Consider the following 19836-nt stretch of genomic DNA (forward strand, 5'->3'; position numbering starts at 1 on the left):
TATCTTTCCTCAGTCTCAATCACACAAAATTATATCATCGGAAAAAATGACGTCTTGCCTCCCCAAGATATCTTGCGTTACAATATTTTGAAATAGCTTCGATAATACTAGATGATCTCTCAACCCATTGTAGTATTTCTTCATTTGTTGTGAGGAGTGACTCCTGGAAAACAATAAGATGTCTATGTAAACACACCATATAAACATTTATTTTAGTTATTTCATGTAATATTATATCAGGCACATTTTTGATATCACAAAATAGTTTGAGAGCAGGATTTTAATTCCTGTTCTACAATTCACTTTATGGATTCTCCATAAGTAACTTTTCTCTGTATGTTAATATTAAGTGATATTCACTATGGAAAACAGTTTAATAAGCATCTTTGGACATACATCTTTGTGCTTACCTCTGGCTGTTTTCCTCAAAATCAGCTCATAATTGCGTTTACTTGAAGAATTTGTTTAAACTCCTTGACTTATATAGCTCGAATGGCCTTTGAAAAGATTGATGCAATATATCCTCCCCTTTTGAGAATTCAAGTATTATATTCACTTTTCTTGCTCAACGCTGGCCCAAACCTTGCTTTAGCCTTTTCTCCTTCCTGTTATAGCAGTGGTGACCGACCTTGAATCTGTAGATAGGGAGAGCCCAGAGCCCACACTCTATTTGGGAAGGGAGGCTGGAAACTTTCCTGAATCTGCTTTATTCAGCCTTTCCATCAGCCTGACACCAAGTCAATTGCTCTGAAAAACTGGGTATGAAGAGGGAACAGATGAAAGAGGCTAACGCCTTTCTAAGCCATGCTGTAGCACCACCACTACTTTCCCAATGAGCACCTACCTTTGGGGCCAGAAAAATTATGTATATTGTTGTTAGGCATTGCTGTTTCAAACTATTATTGCTTAAATGCTTATTAAATGTATGTTCTGGCCTAATGTCCAATGTGTTTCTGGGCCCTCATGCATTTCCCTTCACGAGGTTTTCTCTTGTGATTTTAACAGGTTTCTTAACTATAGTGGAATTCTTTTGCTGTGAGACTTTGCGTGGTTGTGTGAAAGCCACTTATTATTCCACCAAAACTGTTTGTTTCTAGAACCTATAAAATGTAAGGCTCCAGGAAATCCGGAAAATGGCCACTCCTCAGGTGAGATTTATACAGCAGGTGCTGAAGTCACATTTTCATGTCAGGAAGGATATCAGTTGATGGGAGTAACCAAAATCACGTGTTTGGAGTCTGGAGAATGGAATCATCTAATACCATATTGTAAAGGTATGTTTAGTAAATTTACCACGTTTCTTATGTTTGGCAATCCTAGAAAGGTAAGGTGTAGACATATAAAGTGTTATGTTATATCAATGTTCTTTGTATTTGAACTGAGGTATTAGGCTCATGTTTAAACATGACCCCCCCCACACACACACACACACCAAAAAAAAAAAAAAAAAAAAGAAAAAACAAACAAAAAAAGATCTTGAGCTGCCCCTTGAGATTTCAAAGATTTTTGCACACACAGTCTCAAAAAAGTCACTTGTTTGTTTTTCCTTTGTTAAGCTGTTTCCTGTGGTAAACCGGCTATTCCAGAAAATGGTTGCATTGAGGAGTTAGCATTTACCTTTGGCAGCAAAGTGACATATAGGTAAGTATCTAATATTAAAACTGTATTGTAGAAGATGTTGATGACATACTGGTAGTGATATAATAAAGAAAGGGGGTGCAAAAATAATTCCAGAGGACATTTTTGAATTAATATGTAATTAATTGAATGATATGTAGTGTGAACAAATCTTAATCCAATAATTTAACGGCAGTTATATCTAGAATCCTTAAATCCCCTGACCAATAACCTATCATTACCTCCAGTGCCCCCTTGAGGCACCCTGAGAGTGGATGCTCCTAGCTAATGAATAATCTTGATGTCTCAGAAACAGACTAGACCACACCACTCTCAAGCCAAGGATTCCCTGTTTGTAGTTACTAACCCATGACACAAACTGAAGGCAAGTCAAATTCTTAAATCTATCCTACTTCCCTGTGAGGAAGATATACAGTATTCAATCTTGAAAAAAATTAATTTAAAAGCATTATTTTAGTAGGAAAAAAATCAACTTTTCCAATATGTATAAATTCTTAATATTTTTAGAGGTTTTTGGCACAGACAAAAGCATGCAAAATAAAACAAATTATATCCCGTAATTTTCCTCTATCTTCTTTAGGTGTAATAAAGGATATAATCTGGCCGGTGATAAAGAATCATCCTGTCTTGCTAACGGTTCTTGGAGTCATTCCCCTCCTGTGTGTGAACCAGTGAAGTGTTCTAGTCCGGAAAACATAAATAATGGAAAATATATTTTGAGTGGGCTTACCTACCTTTCTACTGCATCGTATTCATGCGATACAGGATACAGGTAACATTTGTAGACACTAACCAAGCTTTCTACAATACTGTGTCACTCGCTCCCTATTTTAATTTTTCAGAGACATGGTCTCACTGTGTCACTCAGGCTAGAGTGCAGTGGCGCGATCTCAGCTCACTGCAGTCTACGCCTCCCAGGCTCAAGTGATCCTCCCACTTCAGCCTCCTGAGTGCAGGGACTACAGGTGTGCATCACTATGCCCAACTAATTTTTATATTTTGTAGAGATGGGGGTTTTGCCATGTTGCCCAGACTAGTCTCGAACTCTTGAGCTCAAGCAATCCACCTGCCTCAACCTCCCAAAGTGCTAGAATTACAGGTGTGAGCCACCGTGCCTGTATTCTTTACTCAATAGGTTTCATTTGTACGTGACTGGCTGACTCTAAAAACAAATTTATAAATACGAGGATATTCTCAAATCTGTATGCTTCCTGAGGCCTACCTAGCTAATGGTAAATGCCCAAGGAAATATTCTATCTAACTATGACTCTGGGAGTCCTAGTTCAATTGCTATAAGCATTCAGACTTTAAACATGAAAGCAAAAATTGTTTATGACGCATAAACAGAATACCCAATAAATGCTTTTGTGATGGATTTCTTTATAAACAGCTTACCAAGCTTATATTCAACATTGCATGGAATGTTATGAAAAATCATGTCAAGATAAGGGGCTAAGTTCTTAATACTGTAGGAGATTAACTATTGGTGTGTGTGTGTGTGTGTGTCTGTGTGTGTGTGTGTGTGTGTGTGTGTGTGTGTGTGTGTGTGTGTGTTTAAACAGAAGAGACAGTGGAGAAAGGCTGTGATCAGAAATGTGATCAACAGGAGCTGAAGTGGAACAGACTGAGTGAACAGAAAGTGGAGTGAATTAAAGCATGCTATCAGAATCAGGTTGAGAAGAAAGGCAGATAAGCCATGGCATAGGGATGTGAGGTTTAAGTCAAAGGAAGACCAGAGGTCAGAGTCAGGGGCAGCATGGTTCAAATGCCCAGGCTCATGGCCTGGACAGTTCCCTTTGACCTTAGTTGCCCTGATTTCCTGGCTACTTAGGTGAGTGCCTTTCTTCCTGTTGGATTCTAACCAGTCTAATGGACCCCTTCTCATCCAAGTAATCTGCTCTTCACAGGTCTGGAGTGTCTTACACCACTGTCCATAAGCGGATTCAATATTTTACTATGCACCAAGTGATTACTGTTGTTACATTGTTTTCACCCATTGTTTCAAATGGTATATAGCTTGTTTAGATTTCTCTTGCTTTCGTATAAAGCAGTCTAATATGGAGAAATGCTATTTTTGTGTACTCAAATTCCTCAAATGTTCCTTATTTTCTTCTGAGTTTTTCCTGTTTTATCCCTATAGCAGCAAATCCATAGCCAATGAAAGAGTAACATCATTCTTTCCTGCAGTTTACAGGGCCCTTCCATTATTGAATGCATGGCTTCTGGCATCTGGGACAGAGCGCCACCTGCCTGTCACCTTGTCTTCTGTGGAGAGCCGCCTGCCATCAAAGATGCTGTCATTATGGGGAGTAACTTCACTTTCAGGAACACCGTCACTTACACTTGCAAAGAAGGGTGAGTAGAGCCTGTGAAGGAAAGGATCATTGAGAGCCAGGGAAGTGGATGCTCCCGACTGCAGAGATGGGCTCCACTGGACACGAAATTTAATTTCCTGGCAGCCAAAGACAAAGAGAGCCTTATGCTTTTATTTCCTACCTGCAGAGACGGAGTATATTCTCCTGTGGAAATAATATTTTCCTGGAATTTGAGTAGTATATCAAATTAGACCCTTAATAATGGACATTGGGCAATGCAGTGAAAAAATATCTTCATATTATACTTTCTTTTTTTTTTTTTTTTTTTTTGAGACAGAGTCTTGCTCTATCACCTTGCCCAGGCTGGAGTGCATTGGTGCGAACTTGGCTCACTGCAATCTCCACCTCCCAGGCACAAGCAATTCTCATGCCTCAGCCTCCCAAGTAGCTGGGACTACAGGCGCCTGCCACCACACCTGGCTACTTTTTGTATTTTTAGTAGAGATGGGGTTTCACCATGTTGCCCAGGCTGGTCTTGAACTCCTGACCTCAGGTGATCCACTCACCTCGGCCTCTCAAAGTGCTGAGATTACAGACATGAGCCACTGCGCCCAGCCTTATATTGTATTATTAAAGATGCAAAAAGTACCTTTAAGTGGGCATTTGTGTATTTATATTCTGCCAAACCAAAGGCAAGACTTAAGTCATAACATAAAGATGACATATCTACAGGGAGGAAAAAAGATAATAAAGTTCAGGTTTTTACATTTCTAAGGATCTTATTTAATTTAGAAATAATCTTTGGAAACCAGGAAACAAATTACGAAGGGCTTTCAGACTCATTGTCTCATTTGATCTTCACAAAAGCCCTGTGAGGGACAGAGAAGGGAAAGGCTCCCTTTGGGATGATCAATTTAGGGTCTCAATGCAGCCAATAAGGTATGGAGGGGTGGCTAAATCTCAGGTCATCTGAGTTGCATTTCATTGCAATCATTGTTTTTTCTCTGTGCATCCTCAATAAATATTTTCATCAATAGTGCTTTCACACTCCAGATTTCTACAGTTGTTTTTCACAAGCTGCCACAGCAGAAAAGTTGCCATTTTCTGGATTTGTATCTCAACTCTGTTCACTAACTGCGGGGCCTTAGGGAAACAGTGTGACCTCTCTGCCTTGATTGCGCTCCTGCATAAAACGAGTTCATACTTATGGATATTGTGAGAAATAAAATGATCTAATACATGGCCTAACCAGAAAAAAAAATCAATGAACCCAACAAACATAGCCATTATTATGATGATTGGTGCAGTTTCTGTATTTTCATGGAAGTTGGATTTTACTTCACGGGAACAGAAAACTATTCCACTAATACATGACTGCCAGCAGGTGGCAACAATATTTTCTTGCAAAAAGATAATAAGAGTTAAAGACTTGCATAAATAACTGAAGCCCAAATCTTAACATCTTCTTAAGTGAACAAGGAATCTTTAATATTAAAATGTCAGTGCAGGAATGGCTTTTGATAGTCCCATCTATCCCCTGTGGACTCACTCACATAAGAACTGCCCCTAATGATAGGACTATTTAAATTAGTCATTTAAATGTTTGCGAAATCTTAGCAAATATACATGTTCCAAACAATATCTAGATATTGACTATTGCTGGGGCTTTTTCTGATTTAAAAAGTAATGCATGATCACCATATAAAATTAGAAAATACAAAATCTATATTTAAAAGTCACCCATGATTTTATTACCCAAAGACAAATATTGGTAATATTTTACTTCATTTCTTCCTAGAATTTTGTCTTTGCATGTATTTTTGAATATTAAAGATGATGCTACATGTACAGATTTATACCTTTTCCTCTTCACAAATCATACACATCTTCACAAATTGTTCACTTAGAAGATAAAGTAAGAAGAGTTTTATGTCTGCCTAATGTTGCTTATCTAAAAGTGATTTAAAGAATCAATTAAGACAATTATGAGAATGATTTAAAAATCTATTCATTTGAAGAGGATTTTTTATTTAGAAGAATTCTATGTGAATCATCTCATGTACCTCCTTCTACAAAGATGGAGTTTGGAAGAAGAAATATTATTCCCACTTTATTTTTTATTTTTATTTTTTTTTAGTTTTTTTTTTTATTATTATACTTTAGGTTTTAGGGTACATGTGCACAATGTGCAGGTTTGTTACCTATGTATCCATGTGCCATGTTGATTTCCTGCACCCATTAACTCGTCATTTAGCATTAGGTATATCTCCCAATGCTGTCCCTCCCCCCTCTCCCAACCCCACAACAGTCCCCAGAGTGTGATGTTCCCCTTCCTGTGTCCACGAGTTCTCATAGTTCAATTCCCACCTATGAGTGAGAACATGCGTTGTTTGGTTTTTTGTCCTTGCAATAGTTTACTGAGAATGATGGTTTCCAGTTTCATCCATGTCCCTACAAAGGACATGAACTCATCCTTTTTTATGGCTGCATAGTATTCCATGGTGTATATGTGCCACAATTTCTTAATCCAGTCTATCGTTGTTGGACATTTGGGTTGGTTCCAAGTCTTTGCTATTGTGAATAGTGCTGCAATAAACATACGTGTGCATGTGTCTTTATAGCAGCATGATTTATAGTCCTTTGGGTATATACCCAGTAATGGGATGGCTGGGTCAAATGGTATTTCTAGTTCTAGATCCCTGAGGAATCGCCACACTGACTTCCACAATCGTTGAACTAGTTTACAGTCCCACCAACAGTGTAAAAGTGTTCCTATTTCTCCACATCCTCTCCAGCACCTGTTGTTTCCTGTTTTTTTAATGATGGCCATTCTAACTGGTGTGAGATGGTATCTCACTGTGGTTTTGATTTGCATTTTTCTGATGGCCAGTGATGATGAGCATTTCTTCATGTGTTTTTTGGCTGCATAAATGTCTTCTTTTGAGAAGTGTCTGTTCATGTCCTCTGCCCACTTTTTGATGGGGTTGTTTGTTTTTTTCTTGTAAATTTGTTTGAGTTCATTGTAGATTCTGGATATTAGCCCTTTGTCAGATGAGTAGGTTGCAAAAATTTTCTCCCATTCTGTAGGTTGCCTGTTCACTCTGATGGTAGTTTCTTTTGCTGTGCAGAAGCTCTTTAGTTTAATTAGATCCCATTTGTCAATTTTGGCTTTTGTTGCCATTGCTTTTGGTGTTTTAGACATGAAGTCCTTGCCCATGCCTATGTCCTGAATGGTATTGCCTAGGTTTTCTTGTAGGATTTTAATGGTTTTAGGTCTAACATTTAAGTCTTTAATCCATCTTGAATTAATTTTTGTATAAGGTGTAAGGAAGGGATCCAGTTTCAGCATTCTACATATGGCTAGCCAGTTTTCCCAGCACCATTTATTAAATAAGGAATCCTTTCCCCATTTCTTGTTTTTGTCAGGTTTGTCAAAGATCAGATAGTTATAGATACGCGGCATCATTTCTGAGGGCTCTGTTCTGTTCCATTGATCCATGTCTCTGTTGTGGTACCAGTACCATGCTGTTTTGGTTACTGTAGCCTTGTAGTATAGTTTGAAGTCAGGTAGCGTGATGCCTCCAGCTTTGTTCTTTTGGCTTAGGATTGACTTGGCGATGCGGGCTCTTTTTTCATTCCATATGAACTTTAAAGTAGTTTTTTCCAATTCTGTGAAGAAAGTCATTGGTAGCTTGATGGGGATGGCATTGAATCTATAAATTACCTTGGGCAGTATGGCCATTTTCACAATATTGATTCTTCCAACCCATGAGCATGGAATGTTCTTCCATTTGTTTGTATCCTCTTATTTCATTGAGCAGTGGTTTGTAGTTCTCCTTGAAGAGGTCCTTCACATCCCTTGTAAGTTGGATTCCTAGGTATTTTATTCTCTTTGAAGCAATTGTGAATGGGAGTTCACTCATGATTTGGCTCTCTGTTTGTCTGTGATTGGTGTACAAGAATGTTTGTGATTTTTGTACATTGATTTTGTATCCTGAGACTTTGCTGAAGTTGCTAATCAGCTTAAGGAGATTTTGGGCTGAGACAATGGGGTTTTCTAGATATACAATCATGTCATCTGCAAACAGGGACAATTTGACTTCCTCTTTTCCTAATTGAATACCCTTTATTTCCTTCTCCTGCCTGATTGCTCTGGCCAGAACTTCCAGCACTATGTTGAATAGGAGCGGTGAGAGAGGGCATCCCTCTCTTGTGCCAGTTTTCAAAGGGAATGCTTCCAGTTTTTGCCCATTCAGTATGATATTGGCTGTGGGTTTGTCCTAGATAGCTCTTATTATTTTGAGATACGTCCCATCAATACCTAATTTATTGAGAGTTTTTAGCATGAAGGTTGTTGAATTTTGTCAAAGGCCTTTTCTGCATCTATTGAGATAATCATGTGGTTTTTGTCTTTGGTTCTGTTTATATGCTGGATTACATTTATTGATTTGCGTATGTTGAACCAGCCGTGCATCCCAGGGATGAAGCCCACTTGATCATGGTGGATAAGCTTTTTGATGTGCTGCTGGATTCGGTTTGCCAGTATTTAATTGAGGATTTTTGCATCAGTGTTCATCAAGGATAATGGTCTGAAATTCTCTTTTTTGGTTATGTCTCTGCCAGGCTTTGGTATCAGGACGATGCTGGCTTCATAAAATGTGTTAGGGAGGATTCCCTCTTTTTCTATTGATTGGAATACTTTCAGAGGGAATGGTACCAGTTCCTCCTTGTACCTCTGGTAGAATTCAGCTGTGAATCCATCAGGTCCTGGACTCTTTTTGGTTGGTAAGCTATTGATTATTGCCACAATTTCAGAACCTGTTATTGGTCTATTCTGAGATTCAACTTCTTCCTGGTTGAGTCTTGGGAGGGTGTATTTGTCAAGGAATTTATCCATTTCTTCTAGATTTTCTAGTTCATTTGCATAGAGGTGTTTGTAGTATTCTCAGTTGGTAGATTGTATTTCTGTGGGATCAGTGGAGATATCCCCTTTTTCATTTTTTATTGCATCTATTTGATTCTTCTCTCTTTTCTTCTTTATTAGTCTTGCTAGTGGTCTATCAATTTTGTTGATCTTTTCAAAAAACCAGCTCCTGGATTCATTAATTTTTTGAAGGGTTTTTTGTGTCTCTATTTCCTTCAGTTCTGCTCTGATTTTAGTGATTTCTAGCCTTCTGCTAGCTTTTGAATGTGTTTGCTCTTGCTTTTCTAGTTCTTTTAATTGTGATGTTAGGGTGTCAATTTTGGATCTTTCCTGCTTTCTCTTGTGGGCATTTAGTGCTATAAATTTCCCTCTACACACTGCTTTGAATGTGTCCCAGAGATTCTGGTATGTTGTGTCTTTGTTCTTGTTGGTTTCAAAGAACATCTTTATTTCTGCCTTCATTTCATTATGTACCCAGTAGTCATTCAGGAGCAGGTTGTTCAGTTTCCATGTAGTTGAGCGATTTTGAGTGAGTTTCTTAATCCTGAGTTCTAGTTTGATTGCACTGTGGTCTGAGAGACAGTTTGTTATAATTTCTGTTCTTTTACATTTGCTGAGGAGAGCTTTACTTCCAACTGTGTGGTCAGTTTTGGAATAGGAGTGGTGTGGTGCTGAAAAAAATGTATATTCTGTTGATTTGGGGTGGAGAGTTCTGTAGATGTCTATTAGGTCCACTTTGTGCAAAGCTGAATTCAATTCCTGGATATCCTTGTTAACTTTCTGTCTCATTGATCTGTCTAATGTTGACAGTGGGGTGTTAAAATCTCCCATTATTTTTGTGTGGGAGTTTAAGTCCCTTTATAGGTCACTCAGGACTTGCTTTATGAATCTGGGTGCTCCTGTGTTGGGTGCATATATATTTAGGATAGTTAGTTCTTCTTGTTGAATTGATCCCTTTACCATTATGTAATGGCCTTCTTTGTCTCTTTTGATCTTTGTTGGTTTAAAGTGTATTTTATCAGAGACTAGGATTTCAACCTCTGCCTTTTTTTTTTCCATTTGCTTGATAGATCTTCCTCCATCCCTTTATTTTGAGTCTATGTGTGTCTCTGCACGTGAGATGGGTTTCCTGAATACAGCACACTGATGGGTCCTGACTCCTTATCCAGTTTGCCAGTCTGTGTCTTTTAATTGGAGCATTTAGCCCATTTACATTTAAAGTTAATATTGTTATGTGTCAATCTGATCCTGTCATTATGATGTTAGTTGGTTATTTTGCTCGTTAGTTGATGCAGTTTCTTCCTAGCCTCAATGGTCTTTACAATTTGGCATGTTTTTGCAGTGGCTGGTACCAGTTGTTCCTTTCCATGTTTAGTGCTTCCTTCAGGACCTCTCTTAGGGCAGGCCTGGTGGTGACAAAATCACTCAGTGTTTGCTTGTCTGTAAAGTATTTTATTTCTCCTTCACTTATGAAGCTTAGTTTGGCTGGATATGAAATTCTGGGTTGTGGCCGGGCGCGGTGGCTCACGCTGGTAATCCCAGCACTGTGGGAGGCCTAGGCGGGTGGATCATGAGGTCAGGAGATTGAGACCACGGTGAAACCCTGTCTCTACTAAAAAAAAATACAAAAAATTAGCCGGGCGTGGTGGTGGGCGCCTGTAGTCTCAGCTACTCGGGAGGCTGAGGCAGGAGAATGGTGTGAACCCGGGAGGCAGAGCTTGCAGTGAGCCGAGATCATGCCACTGCACTCTAGTCCGGGAGACAGAGCAAGACTCCGTCTCAAAAAAAAAAAAAAAGAAATTCTGGGTTGAAAATTCTTTTCTTTAAGAATGTTGAATATCGGCCCCCACTCTCTTCTGGCTTGTAGAGTTTCTGCTGAGAGATCAGCTTTTAGTCTGATGGGCTTCCCTTTGTGGGTAACCTGACCTTTCTCTCTGGCTGCCTTTAACATTTTTTCCTTCATTTCAACTTTGGTGAATCTGACAATTATGTGTCTTGGAGTTGCTCTTCTCGAGGTGTATCTTTGTGGCGTTCTCTGTATTTCCTGAATCTGAATGTTGGCCTGCCTTGCTAGATTGGGGAAGTTCTCCTGGATAATATCTTGCAGAGTGTTTTCCAAGTTGGTTCCATTCTCCCTGTCATTTTCAGGTACACCAATCAGACGTAGGTTTGGTCTTTTCACATAGTCCCAAATTTCTTGGAGGCTTTGTTCATTTCTTTTTATTCTTTTTTCTCTAAACTTCCCTTCTTGCTTCATTTCATTCATTTCATCTTCCATCAGCGATACCCTTTCTTCCAGTTGATCGCATCCCTTACCGAGGCTTCTGCAATCTTCGCGTAGTCCTTGAAACTTGGCTTTCAGCTCCATCAGCTCCTTGAAGCCCTTCTCTCCATTGGTTATTCTAGTTATCCATTCTTCTAATTTTTTTTCAAAGTTTTTAACTTCTTTGCTATTGTTTTGAATTTCCTCCCGTAGCTCAGAGTAGTTTGATTGTCTGAAGCCTTCTTCTCTCAACTAGTCAAAGTCATGCTCCATCCAGCTTTGTTCCATTGCTGGTGAGGAACTGTGTTCCTTTGGAGGAGGAGAGATGCTCCGCCTTTTAGAGTTTCCAGTTTTTCTGCTCTGTTTTTTCCCCATCTTTGTGGTTTTATCTACTTTTGGTCTTTGATGATGGTGATGTACAGATGGGTTTTTGGTGTGGATGTCCTTTCTGTTTGTTAGTTTTCCTTCTACCAGACAGGACCCTCAGCTGCAGGTCTGTTGGAGTTTACTAGAGGTCCACTCCAGACCCTGTTTGGCTGGGTGTCAGCAGCGGTGGCTGCAGAACAGCAGATTTTCGTGAGACCACAAATTCAGCTGTCTGATAGTTCCTCTGGAAGTTTTGTCTCAGAGGAGTACCCGGCCGAGTGAGGTGTCAGCCTGTCCCTACTGGTGGGTGCCTTCCAGTTAGGCTGGTCAGGGGTGAGGGACCCACTTTAGGAGGCAGTCTGTCCATTCTCAGATCTCCAGCTGCGTGCTGGGAGAACCACTACTCTCTTCAAAGCTGTCAGTCAGACAGGGACATTTAAGTCTGCAGAGGTTATTGCAGACTTTTTGTCTGTGCCCTGCCCCCAGAGGTGGAGCCTACAGAGGCAGGCAGGCCTCCTTGAGCTGTGGTGGGCTCCACCCAGTTCGAGCTTCCTGGCTGCTTTGTTTACCTAAGCAAGCCTGGGCAATGGCGGGCGCCCGTCCTCCAGCCTCACTGCCGCCTTGCAGTTTGATCTCAGACTGCTTTGCTAGCAATCAGCGAGACTCCGTGGGCATAGGACCCTCCGAGCCAGGTGCTGGACACGATCTCCTAGTGTGCCGTTTCCCAGGCCCATTGGAAAAGTGCAATATTAGGGTGGGACTGACCCGATTTTCCAGGTGCCATCTGTTACCCCTTTCTTTGACTAGGAAAGGGAACTCCCTGACCCCTTGCACTTCCCGAGTGAGGCAATGCCTCACCCTGCTTCGGCTCGTGCACAGTGTGCTTCACTGACTGTCCTACACCCACTGTTTCACACTCCCTAGTGAGATGAAAGCCGGTACCTCAAACAGAAATGCAGAAATCACCCGTCTTCTGTGTCGCTCAGGCTGGGAGCTGTAGACTGGAGCTGTTCCTATTCGGCCATCTTGGCTCCACCTCTCCTGGCCAAATTTTTAACAAAACGTTTGAAATATATAGAAATGCAAATATTAGGCTGGACGTGGTGGCTCACCCCTGTAATCCCAACACTTTGAGAGGCCAGGGCAGGTAGATCACTTGAGGTCAGGAGTTCAAGACCAGCCTGACCAACATGATGAAACCCTGTCTCTACTAGAAAGACAAAATTAGCTGGGTGTGGTGGTGCACGCCTGTAATCCCAGCTACTTGGGAGGCTGAGGCAGGAGAATTGCTTGAACCTGGGAGGCAGAGGTTGCAGTGAGCTGAGATTGCGCCATTGCACTCCAGCCTGGGCAACAAGAGCGAAACTCTGCCTAAAAACCAAAAAAAAACAAAAATGCAAAAAAATAAAATTCTCTGTTTAAAATTACCCATATATCCATTGCTGAGATAAAAGTGCATGTTAAATTCTTGTCATCATTACCTTGGATCTTATTTGTAAAAGAAACACAATATTACAGATATAATTAGAAGCCATTCTCATCACTCGTCTACGCTCCTCAAAGTAACAAACATGGATATTTGTCTTTATTAAATACATATTCCCCCATAAACAAATATCCTATTGATTTATGCATTTTAATTTTTGCATATGTTGCTTCATATTCTAAACATCCTTTTGAAGCTTTGATTTTCACTTAACCTTACCTTTTTTTACATTTATCCCTCTTGATACATGTAAATCAACTGAATTTATTTTCACTGATAAATAGCTCGTTCTCACAAGAAAATACTATCTCTAAATTACCATCTTCCTTACTGGTAGAGGGTTAATTTATTTACTTTGTTTGAATACAAGTGCTGAAGTAAATATTCTTGCATACTTTTCCTGGCACACATATAAAAGAACATCTCTGACCTACACACAAAGAGTTGGAATTGTCCAGTCATGGAAGATGCACATTTTTAACTTTACAAGGTAGTACCAAATGCTCCCAGAAGTGACCATACCAGTTAACACTCTAAAAAGTAATGTGTGAGAGAGCTTCCCTAGCTCCACATCTTTGCCTACGATGGTGTTTATCACAGTTGATTCTTCTTTCCAATTTCATCATTGTTTAAGGTTGTCCCATTGTTTCTTCCCAAAAATTACTTTAAGACTATAAACACTCCTCAAATTGTAGTTTAACTGGGTATACAACCTTCCAAAGGGTTATTGAAAGTGCATATTTCTTATTCTAGGGTTGAATTGTTTGTGTCTCTTTCCCATTTTGTTTTTCATATTGACTTATATTTTCAGGAAACCAATCCCTTTTTTATTACATGAGTTGCAAAGATACTCTGCTTATCTGTGGCTTCCCTTTTACATTCCCTTTTGTCATAGAATTTTTTTATTTTAATATAGCCATATTTATCAGTTGTTTCCTTTAGACTTCTTTAGGGTTTTTTTTGTCAGCTTTAAGACATTTTTCCATACTCTGTGATCATACTTAATATTTCTGCCTTCTTCTTGAACAACTTGAAGACTTTAGAAAGCATTAACTTCTGTCAGCACTCCCATCTTAAATGTCTTATCACTATCTACCTTTTTACTTCCCTTTTATCTTACAGCTTTCCAAATCAGTCATTTTTTAAATGGAGTCACTGCTTATTTATGTTTATTTACATGTCTATTAATTTTTTCACCACTATTTCTTTTTGCATCACACTCCTTCCATTTGAGTTTCATGTTTCTACTTCCTGAAGATGTTCTTTGCATCTTTTCCAGCAAGAGTCATGAATTATACAGTCTTTGTCAGACACTAATAGTATTTTGCCCTTGCTCTTGAATTGTAGTTTAGCGGAGTATACAAATCTACATTGACAATTTTTCTGTAAGTATTTTGAAGCTATTATTCCGTTGCCTTATGATTCTAATGTTGCTATTGAGAATTCCATTATGAGTCTAATTTAGTGATCCTCAATCAAGGACAATATTGCCTTCCAAGGATATCTGGCAATGTCTGGAGATATTTTTGGTTGTCACAACTGGGGGGAAGATGCTACTAGCATCTGATAGTTAGAATCTAGGAAAAATGCTAAATATCCTACAATGCACAGAACAGTCCTCCACAACTAAGAAGTATCTGGTCCACAATGTTAGTACTGCTGAGATTGAGAAACTCTGGTCAAATTCTTGTTTCTGTATAAGTAATATATTTACTCTTTGGTTACTTTTTTAAAACTTGTCTTTGTTGTTTTAGTGTTTCACTATGAGATGACTATGGTGTATTTATTGTCATCTTGTTTGGGACTCATTGTACTTCTTACATCTGAGAATTTATATCTTTCACCAATTTTAGAATATTCTCAGTCATTTTCACTGCAAATATTTTCTCTTTCTCACTTTCTCTTTTATATCTTTCTGGATGTCTTACTAGATATATGATGGGCCTTTTCATTCTATTCTTCATGTTAATTAATCTCTCACATTTTTCATCTCTTTCAAAACCTATTACATTTGGATAATTTCCTCATATATTTCTTCCAGTTCACTGGTTTTTCTTCTAATATCTGTAGTCTCTTTTTGAATATGTCCATTGTTTTTAATTTTTATGTTCCACATTTTTATTTCCAGAATTTCTTTATTATTATTATTATTATTATACTTTAAGTTTTAGGGTACATGTGCACAATGTGCAGGTTTGTTACATATGTATCCATGTGCCATGTTGGTGTGCTGCACCCATTAACTCGTCATTTAGCATTAGGTATATCTCCTAATGCTGTCCCTCCCCCCTCCCCCCACCCCACAACAGTCCAAGGAGTGTGATGTTCCTTTTCCTGTGTCCATGTGTTCTCATTGTTCAATTCCCACCTATGAGTGAGAACATGCGATGTTTGGTTTTTTGTCCTTGAGATAGTTTACTGAGAATGATGGTTTCCAGTTTCATCCATGTCCCTACAAAGGACATGAACTCATCATTTTTTATGGCTGCATAGTATTCCATGGTGTACATGTGCCACAATTTCTTAATCCAGTCTATCGTTGTTGGACATTTGGGTTGGTTCCAAGTCTTTGCTATTGTGAATAGTGCCGCAGTAAACATACGTGTGCATGTGTCTTTATAACAGCATGAATTATAGTCCTTTGGGTATATACCCAGTAATGGGATGGCTGGGTCAAATGGTATTTCTAGTTCTAGATCCCTGAGGAATCGCCACGCTGCCTTCCACAATGGTTGAACTAGGTTACAGTCCCACCAACAGTGTAAAAGTGTTCCTATTTCTCCACATCCTCTCCAGCATCTGTTGTTTCCTGACTTTTTAATGATGGCCATTCTAACTGGTGTGAGATGGTACCTCACTGTGGTTTTGATTTGCATTTCTCTGATGGCCAGTGATGATGAGCATTTTTTCATGTGTGTTTTGGCTGCATAAATGTCTTCTTTTGAGAAGTGTCTGTTCATGTCCTTCACCCAATTTTTGATGGAGTTGTGTGTTTTTTTCTTCTAAATTTGTTTGAGTTCATTGTAGATTCTGGATATTAGCCCTTTGTCAGATGAGCAGGTTGTGAAAATTTTCTCCCATTCTGTAGGTTGCCTGTTCACTCTGATGGTAGTTTCTTTTGCTGTGCAGAAGCTCTTTAGTTTAATTAGATCCCATTTGTCAATTTTGGCTTTTGTTGCCATTGCTTTTGGTGTTTTAGACATGAAGTCCTTGCCCACGCCTATGTCCTGAATGGTATTGCCTAGGTTTTCTTCTAGGGTTTTTATGGTTTTAGGTCTAACATGTAAGTCTTTAATCCATCTTGAATTGATTTTTGTGTAAGCTGTAAGGAAGGGATCCAGTTTCAGCTTTCTACATATGGCTAGCCAGTTTTCCCATCACCATTTATTAAATAGGGAATCCTTATCCCATTGCTTGTTTTTGTCAGGTTTATCAAAGATCAGATGGTTGTAGATATGTGGCATGATTTCTGAGGGCTCTGTTCTGTTCCATTGATCTATGTCTCTGTTGTGGTACCAGTACCATGCTGTTTTGGTTACTGTAGTACTGTAGCCTTGTAGTATAGTTTGAAGTCAGGTAGCGTGATGCCTCCAGCTTTGTTCTTTTGGCTTAGGATTGACTTGGCGATGCGGGCTCTTTTTTGGTTCCATATGAACTTTAAAGTAGTTTTTTCCAATTCTGTGAAGAAAGTCATTGGTAGCTTGATGGGGATGGCATTGAATCTATAAATTACCTTGGGCAGTTTGGCCATTTTCATGATATTGATTCTTCCAACCCATGAGCATGGAATGTTCTTCCATTTGTTTGTAACCTCTTTTATTTCATTGAGCAGTGGTTTGTAGTTCTCCTTGAAGAGGTCCTTCACATCCCTTGTAAGTTGGATTCCTAGGTTTTTTATTCTCTTTGCAGCAATTGTGAATGGGAGTTCACTCATGATTTGGCTCTGTTTGTCTGTGATTGGTGTACAAGAATGCTTGTGATTTTTGTACATTGATTTTGCATCCTGAGAGTTTGCTGAAGTTGCTTATCAGTTTAAGGAGATTTTGGGCTGAGACGATGGGGTTTTCTAGATATACAATCATGTCATCTGCAAACAGGGACAATTTGACTTCCTCTTTTCCTAATTGAATACCCTTTATTTCCTTCTCCTGCCTGATTGCCCTGGCCAGAACTTCCAACACTATGTTGAATAGGAGTGGTGAGAGAGGGCATCCCTCTCTTGTGCCAGTTTTCAAAGGGAATGCTTCCAGTTTTTGCCCATTCAGTATGATATTGGCTGTGGGTTTGTCCTAGATAGCTCTTATTATTTTGAGATACATCCCATCAATACCTAATTTATTGAGAGTTTTTAGCATGAAGGGTTGTTGAATTTTGTCAAAGGCCTTTTCTGCACCTATTGAGATAATCATGTGGTTTTTGTCTTTGGTTCTGTTTATATGCTGGATTACATTTATTGATTTGCATATGTTGAACCAGCCTTGCATCCCAGGGATGAAGCCCACTTGATCATGGTGGATAAGCTTTTTGATGTGCTGCTGGGTTTGTTTTGTCAGTATTTTATTGAGGATTTTGGCATCAATATTCATCAAGGATATTGGTCTGAAATTCTCTTTTTTGGTTATGTCTCTGCCAGGCTTTGGTATCAGGATGATGCTGGCCTCATAAAATGTGTTAGGGAGGATTCCCGCTTTTTCTATCGATTGGAATAGTTTCAGAAGGAATGGTACCAGTTTCTCCTTGTACCTCTGGTAGAATTCGGCTGTGAATCCATCAGGTCTTGCACTCTTTTTGGTTGGTAAGCCATTGATTATTGCCACAATTTCAGAACCTGTTATTGGTCTATTCAGAGATTCAACTTCTTCCTGGTTTAGTCTTGGAAGGGTGTATTTGTCGAGGATTTAATCCATTTCTTCTAGATTTTCTAGTTTATTTGCGAAGAGGTGTTTGTAGTATTCTCTGATGGTAGATTGTATTTCTGTGGGATCGGTGGTGATATCCCCTTTATCATTTTTTATTGCGTCTATTTGATTCTTCTCTCTTCTTTATTAGTCTTGCTAGTGGTCTATCCATTTTGTTGATCTTTTCAAAAAAACAGCTCCTGGATTCATTAATTTTTTGAAGGGTTTTTTGTGTCTCTATTTCCTTCAGTTCTGCTCTGACTTTAGTTATTTCTTGTCTTCTGCTAGCTTTTGAATGTGTTTGCTCTTGCTTTTCTAGTTCTTTTAATTGTGATGTTAGGGTGTCAATTTTGGATCTTTCCTGCTCTCTTTTGGGCATTTAGTGCTATAAATTTCCCTCTACACACTGCTTTGAATGTGTCCCAGAGATTCTGGTATGTTGTGTCTTTGTTCTCATTTGTTTCAAAGAACATCTTTATTTCTGCCTTCATTTCCTTATGAACCCAGTAGTCATTCAGGAGCAGGTTGTTCAGTTTCCATGTAGTTGAGAGGTTTTGAGTGAGTTTCTTAATCTTGAGTTCCAGTTTGATTGCACTGTGTTCTGAGAGACAGTTTGTTATAATTTCTGTTGTTTTACATTTGCTGAGGAGAGCTTTACTTCCAAGTATGTGGTCAATTTTGGAAAAGGTGTGGTGTGGTGCTGAAAAAAAAATGTATATTCTGTTGATTTCGGGTGGAGAGTTCTGCAGATGTCTGTTAGGTCCGCTTGGTGCAGAGCTGAGTTCAATTCCTGGATATCCTTGTTAATTTTCTGTCTCATTGATCTGTCTAATGTTGACAGTGGGGTGTTAAAATCTCCCATTATTATTGTGTGGGAGTCTAAGTCTCTTTGTAGGTCATTCAGGATTTGCTTTATGAATCTCAGTGCTCCTGTATTGAGTGCATATATATTTAGGATATTTAGGTCTTCTTGTTGAATTGATCCCTTTGCCATGATGTAATGGCCTTCTTTGTCTCTTTTGATCTTTGTTGGTTTAATGTCTATTTTATCAGAGACTAGGATTGCAACCCCTGCCTTTTTTTGTTTTCCATTTGCTTGGTAGATCTTCCTCCATCCCTTTATTTTGAGTCTATGTGTGTCTCTGCATGTGAGATGGGTTTCCTGAATACAGCACACTGATGGGTGTTGACTCCTTATCCAGTTTGCCAGTCTGTGTCTTTTAATTGGAGCATTTAGCCCATTTACATTTAAAGTTAATATTGTTATGTGTGAATCTGATCCTGTCATTATGATGTTAGTTGGTTATTTTGCTCATTCGTTGATGCAGTTTCTTCCTAGCCTTGATGGTCTTTACAATTTGGCATGTTTTTGCAGTGCCTGGTACCAGTTGTTCCTTTCCATGTTTAGTGCTTCCTTCAGGAGCTCTTTCAGGGCAGGCCTGGTGGTGACAGAATCTCTCAGCATTTGCTTGTCTGTAAAGTATTTTATTTCTCCTTCACTTATGAAGCTTAGTTTGGCTGGATAGGAAATTCTGGGTTGAAAATTCTTTTCTTTAAGAATGTTGAATATCGGCCCCCACTCTCTTCTGGCTTGTAGGATTTCTGCCAAGAGATCAGCTGTTAATCTGATGGGCTTCCCTTTGTGGGTAACTCGACCTTCCTCTCTGGCTGCCCTTAACATTTTTTCCTTCATTTCAACTTTGGTGAATCTGACAATTATGTGTCTTGGAGTTGCTCTTCTCAAGGGGTATCTTTGTGGCGTTCTCTGTATTTCCTGAATCTGAATGTTGGCCTGCCTTGCTAGATTGGGGAAGTTCTCCTGATAATATCTTGCAGAGTGTTTTCCAACTTGGTTCCATTCTCCCCGTCATTTTCAGGTACACCAATCAGACATAGGTTTGGTCTTTTCACATAGTCCCAAATTTCTTGGAGGCTTTGTTCATTTC

General features: G+C 39.2%; 1 protein-coding gene across 3 annotated transcripts in view; it reads left to right on the plus strand.

Annotated features, from left to right (window-relative positions):
- SVEP1 (sushi, von Willebrand factor type A, EGF and pentraxin domain containing 1) overlaps positions 1–19836 on the plus strand; it is a 231939-nt gene that overhangs the window by 166717 nt on the left and 45386 nt on the right. For all 3 annotated transcript variants that reach the window (XM_030822826.1, XM_030822920.1, XM_030822868.1), the window contains exons 33-36: positions 1098–1274; positions 1557–1641; positions 2219–2410; positions 3826–3993. In XM_030822826.1, the coding sequence (XP_030678686.1) occupies positions 1098–1274; positions 1557–1641; positions 2219–2410; positions 3826–3993 (622 nt within the window). The remainder of the gene's footprint in view (positions 1–1097; positions 1275–1556; positions 1642–2218; positions 2411–3825; positions 3994–19836) is intronic.

This window comes from Nomascus leucogenys, chromosome 1a, assembly GCF_006542625.1.
Source record: "Nomascus leucogenys isolate Asia chromosome 1a, Asia_NLE_v1, whole genome shotgun sequence".
Taxonomy (NCBI): Eukaryota; Metazoa; Chordata; class Mammalia; order Primates; family Hylobatidae; genus Nomascus; species Nomascus leucogenys.